This window comes from Coloeus monedula (assembly GCF_965178545.1).
Source record: "Coloeus monedula genome assembly, chromosome: 15".
In the NCBI taxonomy this organism is placed as follows: domain Eukaryota; kingdom Metazoa; phylum Chordata; class Aves; order Passeriformes; family Corvidae; genus Coloeus; species Coloeus monedula.
The window spans coordinates 16418797-16440445 of NC_138795.1; the positions used below are offsets into that span (position 1 = coordinate 16418797).

At 41.3% G+C, this 21649-nt stretch overlaps 1 protein-coding gene across 13 annotated transcripts in view; it reads left to right on the plus strand.

Annotated features, from left to right (window-relative positions):
- The window catches only part of LOC309578709 (ankyrin repeat and KH domain-containing protein 1-like), a gene marked incomplete at its 3' end in the record, with an annotated part of 101328 nt that overhangs the window by 23982 nt on the left and 55697 nt on the right, over positions 1 to 21649 (plus strand). For 11 of the 13 annotated variants that reach the window (XM_082291504.1, XM_082291510.1, XM_082291511.1 and 8 more), the window contains exons 3-10: positions 10807 to 10963; positions 11769 to 11916; positions 12789 to 12936; positions 14002 to 14235; positions 15758 to 15852; positions 18262 to 18499; positions 18700 to 18891; positions 20318 to 20427. In XM_082291504.1, the coding sequence (XP_082147630.1) occupies positions 10807 to 10963; positions 11769 to 11916; positions 12789 to 12936; positions 14002 to 14235; positions 15758 to 15852; positions 18262 to 18499; positions 18700 to 18891; positions 20318 to 20427 (1322 nt within the window). The remainder of the gene's footprint in view (positions 1 to 10806; positions 10964 to 11768; positions 11917 to 12788; positions 12937 to 14001; positions 14236 to 15757; positions 15853 to 18261; positions 18500 to 18699; positions 18892 to 20317; positions 20428 to 21649) is intronic. The other 2 variants (XM_082291509.1, XM_082291512.1) reach the window with 1 other exon arrangement.

Genomic DNA, 21649 nt, shown 5'->3' on the forward strand with positions numbered 1-21649 from the left:
CTCCATTGGATTCATGCTTGTTACAGTTTCTCTCTGCATTGTTTTACTAAGTTTCTCATTGCATCTGAAGAAACTTAGTAAAACTTGTTCTCTGTGGTGCCACGTGTTGGATTCTCTGGTCTCTGATGGACAAAATCTCCCATCTGAAGCACCAGAGCTTCAGACACATCAACCTGGATGGAAGTTCATGTCTTCCCTATTGTTTTTAAAACTGCAAGAGGATGCTGCAAAAAAGAAAAGATGGGATGAGCCCCCTATGGCTGTTGTTGTAGAGGGTTAATAGCAGATGGGCGTGTTCTTTCTTCAAGTTGGGTCACGGTAAAATAAATTCCGTATTTTCTTTCTGAAGACTCTAAGTCTCCTGATTTTTGGTAGTTTGGTACTCCAATCTACCTTGGCATTCTCAAAGGTCTTACTTTCAGGATCTTTTGTTATGCAGCGTGTATGTCATGATGACAGTACGCTGAAAGGCTGTGGATCATTTTAGGCAGAGGAGAGGGTTTTATGAAGAGTTTCTCAGATGTTCAGTTTGAAACACGAATTTATACACTAGTCTGTGCTATACGCCATTAGTGTGGTGATTGTTTTTAAAAGAAATGCACTTGATCAGTCTCTGAAAATACTCAGTATTTTGGCTTGCTTTGCCATACATAATTGCTGTAAACTGGGGGCTAGAAGTCTGTGGGCTTCCGAGTTAAGTCAGTGATGTTACTGGCACTCAGCTTACTCTTAGATCTTTGCTTGAAAATGTAGTACTATTTTCAGATTTTTTTTTTTTTTTTACAGATAGTCGTTGAGTACTGTACTGAGTCAGAGTTGCTTGGTGATTCAGGAACAGCCCCTTGGGGCTCAGTTTCCCACTGACTGCCAGAAATTTTGAGAAGAGTTCAAGTGGGCTGTTTGCCTATAAATAGCACTCAAAGGTTACTTGAGTTCTTGCCTTCCTGCATCTCTGTTGTGCAGGGGGGTCATATCCTGGCGTCAGTCTCCATAGATACTTTCCCTTCATAAGCTTTAGGTTACTCAAAGAACAGAAAGTAATTCTGTCCTCTTCTCCTTGTCCCGCTGAATAGGTGGGAGTGGCTGTAAAGTAACTTGTTTTCAAGGGACAGAAGCCCTAAAGAGGACGAGACGTGGAATGCTGGGCTGAGTTAGAATGCTGGAAGTTAAGAACAGGAATTCTGTGCACCTTTCTCAGCGTGAATATTTTTTTTCTTCTCTTGATGTTTTCCAGGGATATGTGAGGTTTTTCTTTGCTTCTTACCCTCCCACTGTGGACAGTGTCATTTCCATGTTCCTCCTTTCCATGTTTCAGTAGCAGTCTTAGCTCTTTGACATATATCTTTCAGATTCTTGGAGCCAAGCAATTGTCAGACTTGAAATGAGGAAAATACTTCTCTCTGATAAGGCATGAAAGGAGGAGCCAGGAAATGAAGAATAATTGCCAACCATTAGCTTTGATATTTTCCTGTAAAATAATTACATGAACTGTGTACATTTTCCCATAGTTCATGCCACAAAGTAAAAAATTCATAGGTTTCTTTACAGAGGTCATAATCTCTGGTTCTGGATCATTTACCGAGTTGCCACCTTTCTAGTCGTGTGGGTAAATATTGTACACACTACAATCTTAGCTTAAAATAAATTCTCCAAGAGTGACTTGAGGGTCAAAAACTACTTTGTGTAACCACCCAGAAGCAATCAGATTCTTTCTCCTCAGTCTCTAGCCTGGACACTTCCTTGACATACAGGAGTGTCCGAGCTGATGCCCAAAGCTCAGAATTTGAGCGGAGCTCCTGTGATTCTGGCTGGGCTCTGGGTGGGTGACGGCAGCTCCCCGTGTCCCTTCAGTGCTGCGTGCCTGGCTCTGTGCTGCTGGATGTGCTGGGATGTGCTGGGATGTGTGTGCTCACACTCTGCTGGGCAGGCTGGGAGCAGGTGACTGCCCAGCTCGGGAGATGTGCTGACTCTGCTGTTCAACTGTGTCCAGTTCAAAGCCAGACAAAGCCAGGCGAACAATTCCGCCTGTGGCTGAAGTTTTCCCTTAGCTAATCACAGCGAGGCTGGCAAGCGTGATACAAGCAAAAGAGCATTTGTTTTAGGTTTATAAGTACAAATGGAGTTGGATACTCGCTGGTGCTGCAGCCCTGTGGAAGGTGTGGTGGGATTGTTGCAGGAAGAGATAGCGAGGGAGGAAAGAGAAGACTGGAAGAGAAAAGGCACTGGACACCCAAGTAGTTTGCTGTGGTTTTGCTGCTGTGGCAAATCATTCTGGGTGTGTATTGTTGGCTTTTATCTGTGCTAAGGGTGAAAAAAAAACAAACCTAAAAAAGAAATCCCTGACTTGGTCATTGAAAAAGATTTTTAAAATGAAGTGCTGAGCTCCAAGTTAACTGTGATATCCAGTAACTCCCATTTAATCCCAGCAGAGCACCAAAACAAATTCAGGTTTTTCAGAGTCACATAGGTGTTTATAAAGCACTGTTTGATCCCATTCTTTTCCTTTATAATTTGAATTAAAGTTAGTATTGTGTTTTAAATATTTTTCTCAAATCTTATATTTTCTTGCAGTCAAAAACAAGTTGGGAAGAAGGTCTTAGTTGACAATGGGTAAAAGTGCTTTTTTCATTTAAAAAAATAAAAACCAAACCAGAACAAACCCCAACAATTTACTGGAGCTGGCAGAAATAGCTGTTACTCTCAGACAGAACTGGCAGTTGTTTTCACTGTAATATTGCTTCTGTCCTAATTGTAGCTGCTGCTTTAAAACACAAGGTAACCCAAGAGTCAGAGTTCTCTTCCAGATGCTCACCTGCAGTGAGATGGGTAGAAAAGCTGCTTGCTGCTGCTGAAGTACATGTGTCATCATGATGCCAGAGTAATTCATGATGCTTCCATATAAACTACATGTAATATGTATGGGATCAAAGTGCATTTGGTTGAGTGATCAGCACAATTTTATGCACATCCATGATGAGAGTGTCTGGAAGTCGTGGTTCCTGTAAGGAATCAGCAGTGTTGAGGGCTGCATCTGGGAGCTTGTTGCCTTGTAGTAAGCCAAATGTTTCCTTGACAGAGATTCAATAGGAGCAAAATCTTGAAAAATTGAAAGATTGGATTTCTTTATAAAGATCCTGGATTAGGAAACAAACATTTGGAACAGACATTGTGAATGAGTGGCGGGGAAGGTCCGTGAGGTGGGTAGGGTGGTTTAGTGGCTGTTTGCTGTCATAGTCAGGCAGTAGTCTGCTGTCCTGCATGGTTTTCTCTTCTTTTACCAGTTCTGGTGGTGCCTACAAAGACCTTTTGCTGGTCAGACTTATCTTGCTGTGCTGAGAGAAAACTCCCTCTTCTTTCCGCCAGTGTGAGGGCAGTGGGGTTGCTGGGAATGCCTAGGGAAACACGGGGAGAGGAGGAGCACAAAGTCATTCTTCTGGAAGTGGCCAAAGGTTAGATTGGCACAGAAAAGCTCATGTTATTTTAGCTTTAGAAAAGGTAACTTAATGTTCATACCTGGGAGAAAATGGATTCCTAATGAAAGCTTGGGAAAAAATCAAACTGAAGGAAAAATTGAGAGTTCTGCCCTAGCAAAGTCTGGCATGGTCAGGATTTTAAATAAGATGAGGAGTATTGAGGAGGTAGTTATGTGGATAATTTTTCTGGTATTATTCTGTCCTATTTGGCCTCTCATATGGCAACAAATCTCTGCTACAATGTTTAAACCAATCCTTTATTTGAATATTCTAAACTAAAATATGTCTGATATTCCCTATCTGTCAAATACCTGTATTCTTCCTTGCATTCTGAAAACAAAGGAATGTGGTGGATTGGCTTGGTGGAGAGGAATTAGGTGAAATTGCAGACTCTTTGGGAAGATTGGGATTTTTCTAGAAACATCTGTAAATCTATGTAGAGCTGATTTTCATTGCTGAATTTGCTTACTGGGCTCCCAAGCTTTACTAAAAGTGGGAGTTGGTGGCTGAGGTAGTGAATTCCCTGACTAGGTAACCCTTATTGAAGTGACAGGAGACTAAATTGAAATCTAAATTTCTAGACTGAAACCTAATGAATCTTAACTTCTCAAAAGAAATGTTAATAAATATTGACTAGTTAATCAAGGATTCGTGTTTGTGTGTAATTTAAAATTAGTTTTCAGATTTTGAGATATTTGAGTACACTGATGTAAAAGGAGATGATCTCAAAAAGGAACCCTTGCCATCAAAATGTTACTGAAATAACAGTAAGAACTAATTGTAGCTGGAGAAGTACTTCCTGGCTTTTGATTCTGGAAAAGGAAAATCTCGCTGCTACAGCTGCCCTGCTGGAAAGTGGAGGGAATGTGATGGAGATGGCTGGCTCCTGTTCTGACAAGTGCATTGAAATGCAAGTGTAGTGTTGAGAGTTTGTAGTGTCAAGTAGGTGCAAATTAGGGGAAGTTTTCTCCAAAGGTGTGTGTATGTTGTAATGGCCTTTCAGGTTTTTTCCAGGCATCCCCTTTCACTTGTGAATGTTGCTGATGGATATTGTGGGTGATTTCCTATTATGTTTGAGAGTGTGGATTTGTGAAGAAGTGATATTTTGAGATTAAGACCATGAAATACAGTCCAGCAGAATAAATTTCTGCTGTTGCTTAGCAGATGATCTGAACGTGATTTTTCAGATTGCGCTAAATGTCATCTTTGAGTGTCAGTTTGCTGTCAGGAATATGATTTGTAGCAGTTGAGAACTCGGCTGCTCTTGAAGTCTATGTGGAGCTGTGATGGTGACACATGAAATATTGTAAAATGCTAATAAATAAAATAAACCCTCAAGCTGTAGCTCTTAATTTCGTGCTAAATGAATTTTATTTAGCATGTCCAAATACTAATTGAGAAGAAGAAAAATAAAAATTGCAGCCAGTGAGTTCTGTTTGTGCCATGCACTTGGTGAGACGGGAAAATAGTTTTATACTGAAAATTTGTATCGTGTGTATATAAAAGGATATGTTCTCGTGTGAAGAGCAGATACACCAGGGCTGGTGGAGGTGCACTGAGTTTTCATTGCACTGGAACTGTGCTGAGATCAAACCATAACTGTGATTTTCAGTGGTAGCGATTCCAAAGGCGTGTGCTTGGCTTGGAAAGACTGAAAGCCTCAGTGTAGTTTTTTTAGTGTTTTAGAAAACAAAGCTAAAATAATCCCTACTATATCAAATCTCTACTGTTCCATGTCTGGGAATAGTAGTGTTGAAATGACCCACTGAAAAATGGAGAAGCATTCTGGATAATGCTTTTCTCCAAAATAAAATGCTTACCCAGAAATCCCAAATGGCATTGCTCGGGGTATACTCTCACTTAAAACAGTTATTTTCCTTATACTACAAGTAGACTTTCCCTGTAACTCTGATGTTCTTTATGTGAATTAGGTTTTTTTAACAACACTTCATGTGAAAGTTTTTAAAAGCATATGAATTTTAGAAGATGAGTACACTAGAATGAATTATTAGTATTTTCTAATCTACTCAATATGTGGCTTTTGCTTTGAGGACTTTAGTCTGAGCAATCAGCATACAATAAGCTACATGTTAATATTTAAAATATATTCAAAAAATTGTAAATATATTTGTGTCCCTCATTCTGGTGCTGCAAATTAGATATCTGAATGCAGTGAAACTTGCAAATGACTATTCCTTTTCATTTGCTTGGCTTTGGACTGCTCTTTACAAGCAAAAGGAGGATGCTATTCTTTGGTTTACTGGCTGTGAAACTGATGTAATATGAAACTTGCGTTTGGGAAAATATTTAGACATCATCAGAGAGGAGTCGAGTGCACACTTTTTGTTAGTTACACGGGCAATTAGCCACCTGAGACCTTACAGAACAGCATGTGTTCAGTTCTGCTTGTTGCCTTCTTGTCTTGTAGTAGCTGTATGATGTGCTGGAGTTAACACTGTTCTGGTGGGGTTGCTGCTTGTTGGCACGAGGCTGTAGCAGTTGCTTTGGACAGAACTTGTCAATTCCTCTGAATGGAGATTCCAGTAAAGAACCTAAAACTAAGTTCCTCCCTGTCCTTCCTTGAACCCTCTTCACCTTGTTTGAGGTGCTACTTGTACACCAGGCTGATGAGAGCAGATTCCTGACATACTGTTAAAAAGATAAGAGATGCATTTCTGGGCCATGATTCTCATTTTGTGCTTCTTTTGGGCTTTTAAAGCTGTCCGCGTTTCTGTCACAACCTGTCTTTGGGGTGTGTAAGCCCTGAAGGACCCCCAGCTGATTCTGTATGAACTGAAGTTGAGTTAGACTTTATGATGAATGTGAGGACATAAATTGGACGTGTTACAAGTAAATGTCCTCCGGTGTGTGTTAGAACATGCAGCATGCTGGAACTGACAGGAAAAGCACCCAATCAGCACTGAATCTGCAGGGCTTTCTGAGGATTATTGGACATTAACTCTTGGATATGTTGAACTTTTTGGAGCAGTCTCCTTTGAAGTTCAAAGTATATGTTGATATCAGCTGTGTGTCCCATGAGGTGCTTAACTGTGTTTTCCAAAGACACAAACCTGTTGGTGTTTCATTTTTTTTTGAGGTGGTATCTGTATCTCTGACTTGTTAAACTCAGATCACACTGAGAAGTTACCAGATCATTTCAGTTTACCTTAAAACTCTAACCTTGGTAGTTACAAGGTGGAAATACCTTGATGAGTCCGAAAGTCAACAAGGAAATTGGAGTGGTGGTTATAGGAGTGTAGGTGTGTATCTGATGAGCAAACTTGTCCCTTGAGAGGTGAGTTCCTTGTTTTAATACACGTCTGTAATCAACGTCAGGCTAATTTAAATAGTTCAGTAATATGGCATTAAGGTGTGGAACATCTGGCCCCGAGTTCAGCCATCTCCCTCTTCCATTGTTGGGTAGTGCTGCTGGCCTTGTTCCCACTAGGGTTTGTGAACAGCTGGCACGTGGCTCCAGCAGCAGGTGTTCAGATGAAGAACTGCCCACTACAGAAGGTGTGAAAATGTGTCTGGCTCTGTGGGCCCTGCAGTGGCCCTGCTTTTTCCTGCAGAGGGTAAAGCAGGAGCATCACAGTGCAGGTGAAAGTCTCTCCACTCTTTATTCTTCCTGTTTTCTATTGTTCAGGAATATCCTGAAATAGTGACTTTCAGGGCCACTGTTCCTATGCTGATAGAAGGCACAGGCTTTGCAGTAATTCTATCCAAGCTATTTTTGGTTTCACCTTTTTGGTCTTTGCATGGCAGCTCATGTTGGATGAAGGCATTTCCTTTTGGCTCGCTTAAAAGCATACTCTTCATAATTTTAGTGGTAAGTTGTAACTTTGCATTAGAAACAACACCCTCTCCATACAATTAATGGCTGTGAACTGTTCTCAATAAAAAGCAGTGGATCCCATATTCTCTTTTCAGACTTAAACCTGCAACAGTGATCACTCCATGAAAAGATGGAAAGGATGGCCTCTGTAGAGGCTTGTGTAATATTCCAGGAAGTACAGAATGTCAGACCCTGGGTTAAATTCAGGTAGTATCAGATCAGTAACATATTAGAGAGACTGTAATAATGTGAGAAATTCTGATCACTTTTGTGCAAGGGTGCATAGAATGGTCCTGAGGATGCTTTCTGTATTTGTTGGATGGAAGGAGGCAAGAAGAATTTTGGCTCAGATCCTGCACATAAATAAGACTGCTGTGATCCCTGTGTGTGTGAGTGTGACACAAGAACAAGTGGTTTGGGCACAAAATTAAGTAAATTAGAGATTAAAAGACATATGAGCATTACAGCATAATCATCCTTAATCATAGCAAAATAAAAACTTCAAATTGTTATTATATAGTAAATTATTGAGTATGATGTGCAAAAGGGGAGTGAATGAATGGGTGTCTGCAGTGGTAATTCTTGTAGTCTGTCTCCCTTTGATCCAGCCAGCCAAACAAATGTCAGCTCTGATGTCTTCTGTGGCTGTTGATTAGTTTTGGCATGTGCAACATAAAAGTATGAAATTAAGAGCTGGGGATGGCACCTGGATTGAGCGCCAGCTGGTGAGGTAAATAAAAGGCACCTTCCACTTCCCCTCTGAAAGGCCTTGGTGTGGTTATAGCTTGGTGTTTGGAACAAAGTTGGAAACTGGAGTGAGCTGTAAGTGTGCTTTGACTGTCCAGAAGGAAGAGCCAGTGACCTGTGGTTGGTGAGTCCTCCCGGAGACCACCATTAATGGCTGTAATCCATGAAAACAGGTACTTCGGAATGGGAGAGCTGTAGTGTCAGTGTAGCGAGTTCGTTTGTCTTTACCAGGCACTGGAGATCTGTGGTGTGACTTCTGCCTTCAGAAATCCCAGGTATGAATGCCACAACAAACTGTTAAAACAGAAAGGGTATCAAGTGTAGGTGCTGCTTGTCCAGGCAACCTGTCAGTTCTACTGCCTTGGTGGGCTGAAATGATAGAGATGTCCACTGTAGTTGCAGACAGCCAGGTCACTTTGGCTTTTGGGTTGTATGGGGTTTTGGTGGTGGTGTTTTGGTAGTTTTTTGGGTTGGTTTCTTTTGGCTGGACCTCATATTTTCCACTTCTCTTGTCAACAGTAGAGCTGTTAACAGCTGTTAACTGTTGGACCCTTTTAAAGTGGACGGAAACTGCAGTTGTGATACTCCTTGTAAGCTGCATCTGTGCATTTTTAGCCTTAGCTCAGGGGTCCTGTGGATTTCTCTCAAGTACTTTTCCATGTTGTTTACCATGGTGTTCAGCTTTGGTTGCAGCAGTCCCAGACAAGGCCTCAGTGCTGAGTTGTGAAGACTTAATTCTTTCTTTCCTTCAGCAGTGCTTTATGTACACTACAAGGCAGCGTAAGCCAGCTCTGCCACCAGAAACAGCTAGTGTAAACATCTCAGCAGTTACTCTGTGAGCCATCCTGGGGAAGCAGAGCTGTATAAAAACTGTCACTTTTTTGGTGTGTTTGGTACTGAATTGATGTCTTGACCCAGCTTTGCAGTGACTGTCCCCCACTGTCCCACCTGCTCCAGCTGCAGTGATGTCAGGACTTCCAACCTTTATACACTACCAGGAAATTCAATTTACACGAGTACCTGAGGCGTGAGCTGTGGCACTTGAGGCTTGTTTATAACCTCGCTGTATTGAACAGCAATGGCCACAAGGGTGATGGCCTTGACAGTTTGGAGGTGGAAGGGAGCATGTGGCCAGTGGCCTCAAAGAGTCCATGGCCCCTCATTTTTGTGCTCAGATTGCTTTGAGCTAGCCAGCCTTCCAACCCAGACAGATGGAGCTGTGATTTCTGATTTCATTGTGGAGTGGGTAATTAGTTATAAATTGGTTTTCATAGCCCCTTGACAATACTGAAGGGATCCAGATGTAGAGTGTTGGAGCCGGGGAGGAGGTGTGCAAGTCTCTTAAGCAGCTCATTGAACCTCCAGCGCTCATTTCCATGGGCCAAGCAAACTGCTGCACCCCAGGGAAGGTGTCATCTCAATGGCAGGAGAGAGGCTCTCCATCATTTCCAGCAACACCACGTTCCAGTGCTGCCAGCTGGCACTTGGAGCACTGTGCCACCAGCCATGCAGGGTCATGTCACACAGTGTGCTTGGTGTGTGCTGGCACAAAGAGGTTTAGGGTGGAGAAATTTGCTAAGTATTGATTCTTACGTTATCGAGAAGCAAATTGGATGCTCTCAAACTGGGGAAATATGTTGTCTGAAGACAACATTCAAACTTAAAATACCATTTGGGTATTTATTCTGTAATAATTACAAGCTGGGTTGTGGGAAATGTGGTGTAAATCAAACCTGCAGAGATATGCACATACCAAATAGCAAATCTTCTGAGGGATAAGGTGCCTTGTTTCCAGAGGTTAGTATCTAATTTGACCCTTTTTAACAGTTAAGGGTCAAAAGGAATTGAAAAGTTACTGATTCATGACTGGTGAAGGTGACTGATCTATAAACCATTAACCATTTGCTTTTTGTAGCACACAAAATCAATTAATTTATGTTTGGGTTTTTTTGGGAGTGGCTGGGAGGTGCCATTTGTACATTTGTACATGAAGATACAAGCCCTGCCCACACTGCAGTGATTGCGTGTGTTAAATAGGCTGTGCTGAACTATGAGAAGTAAAGCCTGTGTGAAGTAAAACTTGAGCAAAGAAACTGTTATAAAAAAAGAAACTGTTAAGAAAGTTCCTTGAATCTAAGCATATCTACTATGTTATGTCTGCGAAGGAGAGGCATTGATTTCAAGTATACTTAAAATATTTGAAATTTCATTTTGTAACTTTTGTGGCTGTAGCTAGAACTGGGCGGTTTAAACCAATAAACTTTAAAGTTTTTTCCTACTCTTAAAAAAAAAAAAGATGTATTAGACCTCAGTGTGCTTTGTTTTGAGTGGGAAAGGGGTAATAAGTGTTTTAAGTTGAAAAATTCTTCACATTCAGAAAATATTAAATCAAGCCTGTTTCCCAAACTTCTGTTTTTGGGCTTGTTTTGGGGTTTATACTTATTTCCCCAATATGATGGTGTTGGGGTTTTTTTTAAGTTCTTCAAAGGTATGAGTTGAGACTTTGGGACAAGTAACAAAGCTGCCAGTTGAAAGTTGAAAGGGTTTTTACTGCTTTATTATAGTTAATTAACTATTCAGGTCTCAGGCAAATGTTAGCAGATAGTTTAGTTTTAAGTAGCTAATTACCTGGCATGTTTGCAAATGATCTTTAACTAATAGTGCATGTGGCCAAACTCTAAAACAGTGTCTTTGCATTTCTTTTGTGTGACTTTCATACTAACCTGACTGATGAACGAACGTGCACTGAAGGAATTGGTAAATTGTCCACTGCCGATGGCAAAGCCTTCGCAGATCCCGAGGTTCTCCGGAGACTGACGTCGTCCGTCAGCTGCGCGCTGGATGAGGCGGCCGCCGCGCTGACGCGGATGAGAGCCGAGAACAATCACAACAACGGACAGGTGGACAAGTACGTGCTGACCACCCCCAGTTCCCCAGCTACGGAATGTAATTTTATTTCAAATCCAGTTCATTTTATTGGTAGTGCTTAGTGATAGAGCCGCCGTACCTCGCAGAAGCAAAGGTGTTGCATCTGTAGGTGTAGCTACTGTCCCATCAGGTTATTGGCTTCACAGGGTAAGGGAAAAGTACAAAAAAAAGTTACTTTCTAACCTGCTGTTCTTTCTGTGTACCAGACAGTTGAGTTCTTATTCAAGAAAGGTTAAGTTCTTAGCTGTAGAAGAGTGGGTGATTGCTCTCTTAATTACAGAAGTTTGTCTGGTTGCAGCATTCGTATTAGTGGTCTCTGTGATACTTGGCTGCTGACTTTTTGGTTTTGTCTGTACTAGGAATTTGCCTTGGCACCTGCAGTCAGCAGTTTGTCATGGTCACAGCCTCTGTGTGTCTGGCATTCCCTGAAGTGGGAATAGCATCAGGGAGCTTTGCTCCTGTCTTGCAAACACCACAAAAACCAGCTTTGAGCACTCCTCTCTGCATCTGGTCTGTATTGAGAGCATATTATGAGTTAGCAACTGATGAGAACAAGCTAATTTAAACAATAAGGAAGGTGTCTATCTCCAATTCATCTGTGGAAATAATGTGTCTATATATATATATATATATACTTTAAAAAAAAAATCTATAAGGTGTATTTTCAAGTAAAGCTTAGCACTGAAGTCAAGAGCCTTTACTTAAAGGCTTCCTCCATGCCTAGGAAAGCTGCCCACCTATTGCAGGTATATTTTGAGCTCACTGTGTGGTAACTGATTTTGCAGTCGCAGTTTGGCAGAAGCATGCTCTGATGGGGATGTAAATGCTGTCCGGAAGCTGCTGGATGAAGGACGGAGCGTAAATGAACATACTGAAGAAGGAGAGAGTCTGCTTTGCTTGGCCTGCTCAGCAGGATATTATGAATTGGCACAAGTAAGTAACAAATATGGTTAGAACTAAACATTTGTGAAGCATTGTCTGAGGGGCTTCTTTAATAGGTAAACATTTTAGCTATTATGGTTATTATAATTTTATTATTTCAACAGAATATCAGTGAATACAACTTATTGTGGGTTTCCAGTTATTGTTTGGGTTTCTTTAATGGAGAATGCAGTCATATATGCCTTTAGGTTGAAGGGACTTGTCTGAGGAATGAATCCTATGTTTTGTGATGTATCTACTTTTCTGGCATTGTTCTAGATGCAGTCCAGCTGCTCTGCCAAGCAAGAGGATCTAACAGAGCAGCAAACCCAAATACTGCAATTGGTTACATTCTAAAAACTCATGTCTCAGTTGCACAGTCCTTTTGTTAAATCACATTTGTATCAACAGTGCATTAATTTCTGTTAATTTTGAGCTATACTGCTTCTGTATCTAAGAGCAGCTGCTTTGAGATGTTTAGGTGATAGTTCTCAGAAATGCCCAACTTCATGTTTTAGTGTCCAGACAGAGGACAGGGAGAGAACTTCTCACGAGTTTGACCTGTGGTTGCCCTGGTCATTATTGCCGGTGACAGTTTGTGTGCTGTCATTCTCGTCAGTGTGTTGCCCTGTGACTTTTGAAAATGTCAGTATTTCACTGGAACTTGCAGATATGAGCAAAAGCAGGAACCCAGGACTTGCCACAGCAGAGCCCAGTGCAGGCAGTAACTGTAAATGATCCTGGGGTTAGCACTGGGCTTCACAGCGGGGCTGGGCTGCGAGGGGCTGTCGCAGCTGGCTGGGGAACCAGTCTCACAAACCCCGCGGAAATAAAACCAAATGGTTTGTGTTACAATTTACTCACTGTAGTGAACGTTCCCCTAGGTGCTACTAGCCATGCACGCCAACGTTGAAGATCGAGGGAATAAAGGCGACATCACTCCCTTGATGGCAGCTGCCAGTGGAGGCTACGTGGATATCGTTAAACTCCTCCTTGTCCATTGTGCAGATGTCAATGCACAGTCCTCCACAGGTAACTGGGGAGCAAGAGCACAGTTAGTAAGGCTGGCACATAAGGCACACAGCTCTTCTGAACATCTGTGTTTTTGTCTAACACTTTCATTCACAAGAAAACGTGACAGGAACTGTTAGGAATAGACCAGATCCACAGCGAATGTGTTTGGAGTCTTAACTGGCCATTATTAAAGATGGGTTTTAATATAAATTCTGATAGAAAGCACTGTTTCTGTGAAAACCACTCTGGTGTTAGAGGGCAAGAAAAATACATGAAGCTTATCTTTTCTCATTGGTATAATCCAAAATTACCCAGTAAGATGACCATGGGATGCATCCCATCAAGACCGGTTATTTCTGTTTCTTTTTACCAAAGAGGAGTTAAAATTCTTTGAGTGCATTGAATGTTCTCTATGTTGCTGGTTCTTGAACACAGCTTAACTAACCTCACTGAGAGCATTTACCTGCAGTTGGATTCTGTTTATTAAGATAGAATTTAAACTTTGTTCAAATTTTCAAACAAGCTGTGTGTCCGAACTATGAGATATTCTTTCATCTTGCTGTTTAGCCCTGTTAAGCAAACTTACCTTAAAATTGACTGTAGCATTTAAAACATGAGCCATATGTGAGTGTCTGTCACTTACAGTACCAGAGTTTTAAATTATAAATTTGTTCTCAGCCAGCCAGTATAAGTTTTTCAGGAAATTACAGGATACAGTCTTAGGCAAAAAAAAGAAAGACAAAACAAAAAAACCCACCCCCCCAACTCTACCGTAAAAATTACTCATTGATCTCTTTGTGTGTCTTTATTTGATCTATTTTTGCGTGCTAAAGTAGGAAACGTAATATTCAAACTAAAAAAATCCTGATTTTTAATACTGGCTTAGCATTAAAACTTACATGTTACAGTTATGTTGGGATTTTATACCCAGCCTGGAATGATGGGCTGGAGTGACGTTGCTGTGAGGTGAAAGGCTGCTGCTGGTGATGTACCTGGTTTTGTTCTGAGCTGTTAACACTGATCTCCTTCCCCAAATTAGGAGAGGGTGATGGGAGGGGCTCTCATGCAAACTCTCCTCTGCAGGGAACACTGCTCTCACGTATGCCTGTGCTGGGGGCTTCGTGGACGTTGTGAAGGTGCTACTGAAAGCTGGTGCTAACATAGAAGACCACAATGAGAACGGACATACCCCCCTGATGGAAGCAGCCAGTGCAGGGCATGTCGAGGTTGCAAGAGTATTGCTGGAATATGGTGCAGGAATCAACACTCACTCCAACGAGTTCAAAGAAAGTGCACTTACACTCGCATGCTATAAAGGTATTGTCTCTTGCCTTGGTTTGTATTTTTGTTTAAATTTATTTGCTAGGATTTATCTGACTAAAACTTTCACCAATACTTTGAATATCTTCCTAAGAGTTTTGTAGTACTGGGTTTTGGTTTTAAACTCAATGTCAGGAAGTGCTCCTCTGTGGTATAGTGGTTTTAAGTCTCTGTTTGTGTCCAGATGTGGTGGATGTGTTTGACATGCTGCTGATGAAAACTTGTAACTGGCTATGTCCACAGTTATGCTTTGACACACCACCATTCTCTCCTTCCCACACTACCACATTCCCTGTTTCATTCCTGGTTCCCTCACCAGCTGTCTGTGAATTCTGGACACATCTCTGTTGGTTCTTCAAAAAAATGCAGATTTGGAATGTGTGTTTCTGTAATACCTGATGGGGTGACAATGCCTCCATTATTACTGGATTCTTTTCCTTCAGTGTAATTCGAGAGAATGTCTATGAATTCTAAAGTATTATGAACTTTTAGGGACTTCTGACTTAATTTTTTTTGCTATTTAAACTTCTGTGTAAAGTAGCAGTGTAATGGTAATCCACTGTGCTTCTGTAGTTGGTTTTCCAACCATTGTTTTTCTGCAAATAGAAACAAAGGATGTGGATTATTGTCATAGTAACTTTAGATGTTGCCTCTGTGGTTAGGATTGGAGGATACATGTTATGTATAACCTATCTGAGGACTTGCATCTGGATTTGTCATGGGTTTCCTGCAGCATATGGTAGTTCCTTACAGGGAAATTCCAGTAATAGTATCCCTGAATATGCTGAAGGGTCGTTCTTGTTTCTTGTGACCTAAAACTGAATTGAGTCATGTGCCTTGATTGACTAGAGATGTCCTGTATTATCTTTGACAACATGGTTGATTGTTTTCTTGTCAGTTTATGTAGGACTAAGTCTTGCCTTGGAGGAGAATGCTCATTAGGAGGCTAAAAGCTTAGAAGGGGCAAATTCTAAAGTGACAGACTGTAATAGAGTTGAAATCAAGTTTAGGTAAAGCTCAGTAGAAGCTTTAAAAATAGTGTCAGATAATATGATATAATGCATGTATCAGTTCTCAGAATTATGTCTGTGGGTGTTACCAAATAGCTTAAAGTTGAGTTCAGATCTACATGGACCCATCCCTAAAAGATAATTCCCCCAGCTGTATGCTGCCTTGGAACTCTTAAATGATCTGTCACTATACAGTCCAATAGGAATAAGCAGAGTTTTGTAGCTTGAAGTCACAAGGAAAGGTTCTTGTGTAAACCTGAATTAGACAGGTCTGTCTTCATCTCACAGCTGAGCAGAATCTTTGGGAAAGGCTGTCTGAAGGCTGCTGACTTGTTCACATTGGTATTTTTCTAAAGAGTACTTTAAAAGCCAAGGTTTGCCAATTATAACTTGTGAAGATTGTCATAGCAAACTGTGAAAATCTGAATGATTTCATTAAGTGTATTGTCTGTGCTACTACAAGTTGATGTTGTGAAATGCTTATTTATTTTGATCTGTTTCATTTGAAGGCCATTTAGATATGGTTCGTTTTTTGCTTGAAGCTGGAGCTGATCAAGAACACAAAACAGATGAGATGCACACGGCGCTGATGGAGGCCTGCATGGTAAATACCTTTGTTTGTACTGCTCCCTCTTCAGGGAGAGAGGAATGCAGGAGGTGATAAAATAGAGTGAGCCTTGGGTAACAAGCTGTTTGGGGGCTGCAAGAAAATGTGTGTGTTGTTATTGTAAGAAAGTGCTTGCTGTAGCTCCCAGCAGCTTCTCACTCTGACTGCTCAAAAGGAAAAAAATACTCTAATTTTTGGGGACTGATGTGTTGTTTTAAATGCTCCCTGTGTGAAGTGTAGGGGTGACTAATCTGCAGTGCAATACACTGGTTTGGGGGTTTGTTTTGGGTTTTTTTTATTGTGTTTTTTCCACCTTTGTTTTTATAAATAAAGTCTCTCCGAATATTGTGGAATGAGCCTTCCAGAAATGCACTGAGCTGGAAGTTACCCCGAAACATTGATTCATGCCTTACAATTGTCTGTTCATCACTGCAGGAAGTGTTTTACATGGAGGGATGACTTGCTCTCTTCTAGGTTTCTGTAAATGAGGTTGTGAGGTTTTTCTTTCGACCTACCATTTTATTTTGAAAAATAATGTAGTCCTTAGTTCTCTAGCAACTGTCCACATAATTTCAAAGCAGCCATTGAGGAAAAACTTCCCTATCCAAGAGCATCATCTTAATAAAGAGTGTGCTGTTGTGTGAAAGCATATCTGCAACCATTTCTGTTGTTGGGTGACCTTTTCTCTCTTCTTCAAGCTGGGGAACTTCTTTGGGGAAAGAACAGGGACCTTGTTTCCATAGGAAGCACAGCAAAAAGAGAGAAAATGAATTTTCTCCCAGTAGCCTGTAGTCCTTAGAAGATAGGCTGCAGTGTTCCTCCAGTCTGCTGGGAGCTGGAGGAATCAAGTGTTCTTTCAGTGCAGTTGTGAGGTGATGATGCAAGCGACCAAGGTCAGGTTGTAACGTGGGGAGCTGTGTCCAAGTCTTCTGATAGTTGGTAATAGTATCCTTGAATAGACTTCCTTATAGGAGAGCCTGGTGCCAGTAAGGAATTCAGAAGGACAGTGGGTGTATGCTGTCACCTAAAGGAAATTGCAGCATGACTGCAGACTAAAGGTTAATCAGTCCACTGTTCTGTTTAGGTTGGGTTTTTGTTCACTTTTTCTTAGTTTCTTGGTGAAACAATCCGAGGGCTGGCTTGACTTTGAGGCTGTGAAGCACCTCACTTGGAGGAGAGAGTTGTGATGTTTTCCTGCGTGTTTTCAGCTCTTAGGTGTTTCAGACTAGGTGTTCTGACATAAGAGTGTATTGACATTGGAAAGCAAAAGGAAGGAAGATGAGCCTTTGAAGTCCCAACTCCATAACAAGGAATTTGTTTCTTGTTATCATTTGGGTGCACCCTTGCACAAGGGAGCTGTTCCACCAAATTGTTGTGACTGTTCCCAGTCTTCATCTCTTTCCATCTAAGGAATGCAGCAGGTACAGGTTGCTGAGATGTCTGGTCTCTGATCACCAATTCTGTTGTAAGTGCCTCGGAGTTTGTTTTGGTCGGGCCAGTGCCACACTTAGGGTAATGCCTCTAATGAGGTGGCTGTTGCCTTTTAGCCAACCTCTCTGAGAACAACAGCCTGTTTAATGTGCACCCCTGATTGCTGTCCATCTCAGGTTACATACAACCTGCTTCATGGTCACCTTAAGCTTTCCGTTTTGCCAATGTTGTGACTCTACCAACTACAGCCTAGGTGAAATGTGGATTTTAGGTACTTGGTCTATTTCAAGTAACTGAGAAGTTTAACAATACTTTCTTCAGAAGCTGGCGGATGCATCTATGTGCTTTGATTGGTAAGGACTCAGACTGCTCTGGCAATCCTAATTCTCTTATTCTATGGCTTCACCCCATTTTCATGTCACCTTGAAGAGTTTTTCCAAGTCCTCTCTTCCTGTTACCTGCCTAATTGTTACCCACTTCAGTTTCTCTGCAGGTGTCTTTCCCAGGGTCTAGAAGTTGTCAGTTGGGGCTTTTTGGTTTTTTGTGTGTAGAAGTCATGAATCAACTACTACTACAAAGAATAAAATCTTTTTTTCTGATGCTTGTTTTGAGGTCTAGTCATGGAGTGGGTTTATTACTTATGACACTTGTTGGCTATCTCTAGTACTGTTGTGTCCCAAAGATTGTGCTGGGTATTTAAGTCTTATGCCATAATTCTTTTTCCCTCAAGAAATAGAAACACCAACATATATCTAGCTCTTTTTTCCTCATGCATTTAAACCTCACTTAGATGTAGGTGGAAACCTAAATGTTGGTTAGGTCCAAGTATTACCACAACTGTCATAATTAAACCATCATAAGTAAAAAGGCCCTGTCTTTGTAGGATCATTTTCAGACCTAGTATGATAGTGGTTGCAGCTACAGCATCAAGTGACTTCAATTCTGTCTGACTCCTGGGTTGCCCTTTGCTTGCAGGATGGCCACGTGGAGGTGGCACGCTTGCTGTTGGACAGTGGTGCCCAGGTGAACATGCCCGCGGATTCCTTCGAATCCCCGCTCACTCTGGCTGCTTGCGGCGGGCACGTGGAGTTGGCAGCGCTGCTGATCGAACGGGGAGCCAACCTGGAGGAGGTTAATGATGAAGGTTACACACCTCTGATGGAAGCTGCCCGGGAAGGCCACGAAGAGATGGTGGCCTTGCTGCTGGCACAAGGTGAGATCCCATGGTGATGGAGGGACACAGTGTGATCCATGACCAGGTGTCCTGTGCAGATTGCTCTGGTGGAGCTTGGGGCTGGCACTGCTCAGTACCCACCAAGCAGAGCTCAAACACCCAAACTGTGTGAGGGTGATGAGCATTCACCTTCCCAGCCGGTGTGTGGCCCGGTCAGTAATGGCTGTTTTGTTTCCCAGGGGCAAATATAAATGCACAGACAGAAGAAACGCAGGAAACAGCCCTTACCCTGGCGTGCTGTGGAGGCTTTTCTGAAGTCGCTGACTTCCTTATTAAGGCAGGAGCTGATATAGAGCTTGGTTGCTCAACACCTTTGATGGAAGCTGCTCAAGAGGGTCATCTTGAACTGGTGAAATACTTGCTGGCAGCAGGTATGTGTTCAGAGCAAGTGATTAAGCCCACAGATACCATAGACTTGATGTGTTCTGTATGATTTGGAAGATACCTGGGCTTTTGACAGTGGCAGTGGTGTAACAAGAAACAATATTCTCAGATAACTTAGCAAGAAGGAAAAAGCATATGTTGCACCTCAGTATTGTTTGATACTGTTAACAGAGGAAAGTGCCTCCTGGAGCACTGGATCCTGTTCCATATCTAGAAAGCATCCACATTCATTAGAAACATTGTTTCCAGCTATCTGCATCTAGGACAAAATTTTCATACAGATAATGCTTGGTTTTGCTTGCTACTGCAGCTTTGACTAAGCCTGGTTATCTGCATTCAGGCTCCCTGAATAACCAGTTCTTTAGGAATGGTGTGCTGGAAGTGGTGTGCAAGACAGATTCTGGAATGTGCTGAACTTCTGTGATGAATGAGCTTTACTACTACATAATACAGTAGTAAAAATTAAATCTTGCTGGAGTTTGGGGTGAAATGATGCTTCAATGTTCATCTTTCAGTTTATAAAGTTGGTAGAGTCTAAAGTGTTCTGCTTAAAATAATAAAGAAAAAGAAGCTGTATTTGGGATATCTTCCTTGTTGTGGAAGGTGATTTATTTGTATGCTCTTTTCTAAGAATAAGCATAAAATTGGGTGGATTTGTAATTTTAGAAAGTAAAGCTCCGTGCTCATCGAGGGACAGTAACAACTGTGCCACTTGGGGCATGTGACACCTGTCACCAGCTCCCTTGGAACATTCACTGCTTGCACTTCACTGCTGATAGTGTAGAAAGTTGATTAAGGAGCCTTGTTTTGGCGTCAGGGAGTCTCTAATTATACCTCACACCTTAAAAATAAGAAAATGGCGAATCACATTGGCATTTCTCTTTTTAAGAATTATGTGTTACGTATCAAGAGTCATGGGTAGTTTTCACAGAGCTGGTGTATATGAAGCTTTATATGAAAATTATTCCAACGAAATGGTTTTAAAGCAAAGGATTTTAAAGAGCAGGAAAGAAGGGAAGTTTGTAGAAGTGTATGGGTTTGTTGTATTAATACTAATTCAGTAATGTGCATTTTGTCTGGCTTCCCTTGGCATACAGCTCCAGGTCAAATGGACAGTCTGCACAACTGTCTGGATTCCCTTTTACTTGCTGTAACAACTGAAATCTTTCTTGCTGTAGAGGGACTGTAGGAATAAGTGAGCATGTAGGTTTAACTGCTTAGATTGTCAGTCATGCTTTTTCCAAGCCTTGGCTTACCCCCTCTCCTTCGAGTATTTTCACTATGAGAGCAATGCCCTTGGACTGTGGAGGCTGTTGGTCAGTAGGATACAGCTGTTGTCAGATTCTTAAGTTTATCTGATGTGAAATACTTTATAAGGACATGTGCAATAAGAAAAAAATGGTTTTTTTGTAGGAGCTAATGTTCATGCCACTACAGCAACGGGAGATACAGCTTTGACCTACGCCTGTGAAAATGGACACACAGATGTGGCAGATGTGTTGCTTCAGGCTGGTGCTGATCTGGTAAGGCTTCTGCTGCATCTTGTGGGCAAAGTGCTTTGGTTTCAAACTGTAAGGCAAAGCCTGTGTGCTTAGAGAACAGAGTGATGAGCTTAGGAATAGACATTTATGTATGGCTCTGAAAAGAGGCATGAAAGAAGCTTTAATAAAAAGCCTGCATATTCTCTTTGGTCTACAGAATGAAAGTTCTTACAGGTAGTCTGCTCTGAATTTAAAATGTTTTGGTATTAGGAACTACTGCTTCTCTGTGTCAGTGTTGGTCTGTGAACACTGTTAGTCTGTTAACTTTTGCAAACTACTACACAAAAACCCCAAACAAAGCAATGTCTTTTAAATGATCAACATAATCTGATCTTTCTAACTCTTGGGTTTAGCGCATTGCTTTCCCCATGTTTGTCTTCTGTAATGTAAACTAAGTTGTTTACATAATTGTCTTTTTTCATTATTATGTATCAGGAAACCCAGCACTGCCTTTTCACCAGCTACAGGGATGTAACATTTGACTTTTAATTACTAAAAGCAATTGATACTTTAGTCTTCCAAAGGTGTTTAGGAGCCTTGTGTCAAACAAGGCTCAAGCAGGAAAGATTGTTATTTTGGTTGCCTAGGAGGAGTATTCTCCTTTTCCCCCCCCCCCCCCCATATGTACTCACTGCTTCTGTGTTTTATTTTGCTTTGGGTGTGGGTTGGGATTTTGGTTGGATTTTCTGGAATTTTTGTTCCTTTTAAAAAACCAAGAATGCCAGAAAAGTTTCTCATTGAACCTGATAAATCAACATACTAATGAAGTTACTTTAATTTCAGTCATTAATGTAGTTTGTTTTTTTTTTTTATTTAGAAATACAAATAAACTAATGCTGTAATTGGGAATATATTTCCATTCTTTGAGATGTTGCTTTTTTTTTAGGTCTTATTAATTCTTCTGCGGTAATGTCAGTAATGTTCTGCTTTATTTGCTCTTATCAGGGAGGAAAGTCATATTAATGGGGAGGGTGATGGGATTTTTGGCATGCCTACTGCACTTAGCTCAATTCAGTGTTGGGTACCAAACATGAGCCACTCTCGTAGAGGCAGCATAGGTTTGGGGGGATTTACTGGATATTTAAAAAGAAATATTGAAGTACTTGGTTATATAAAGGTAAAACCCATGGAGTATCTCATTGCAGGGAGCAAAGCCTGAAATGGAAAAAAAAAAAAGTGCTTTGCATAAACTTTAAAACATGCA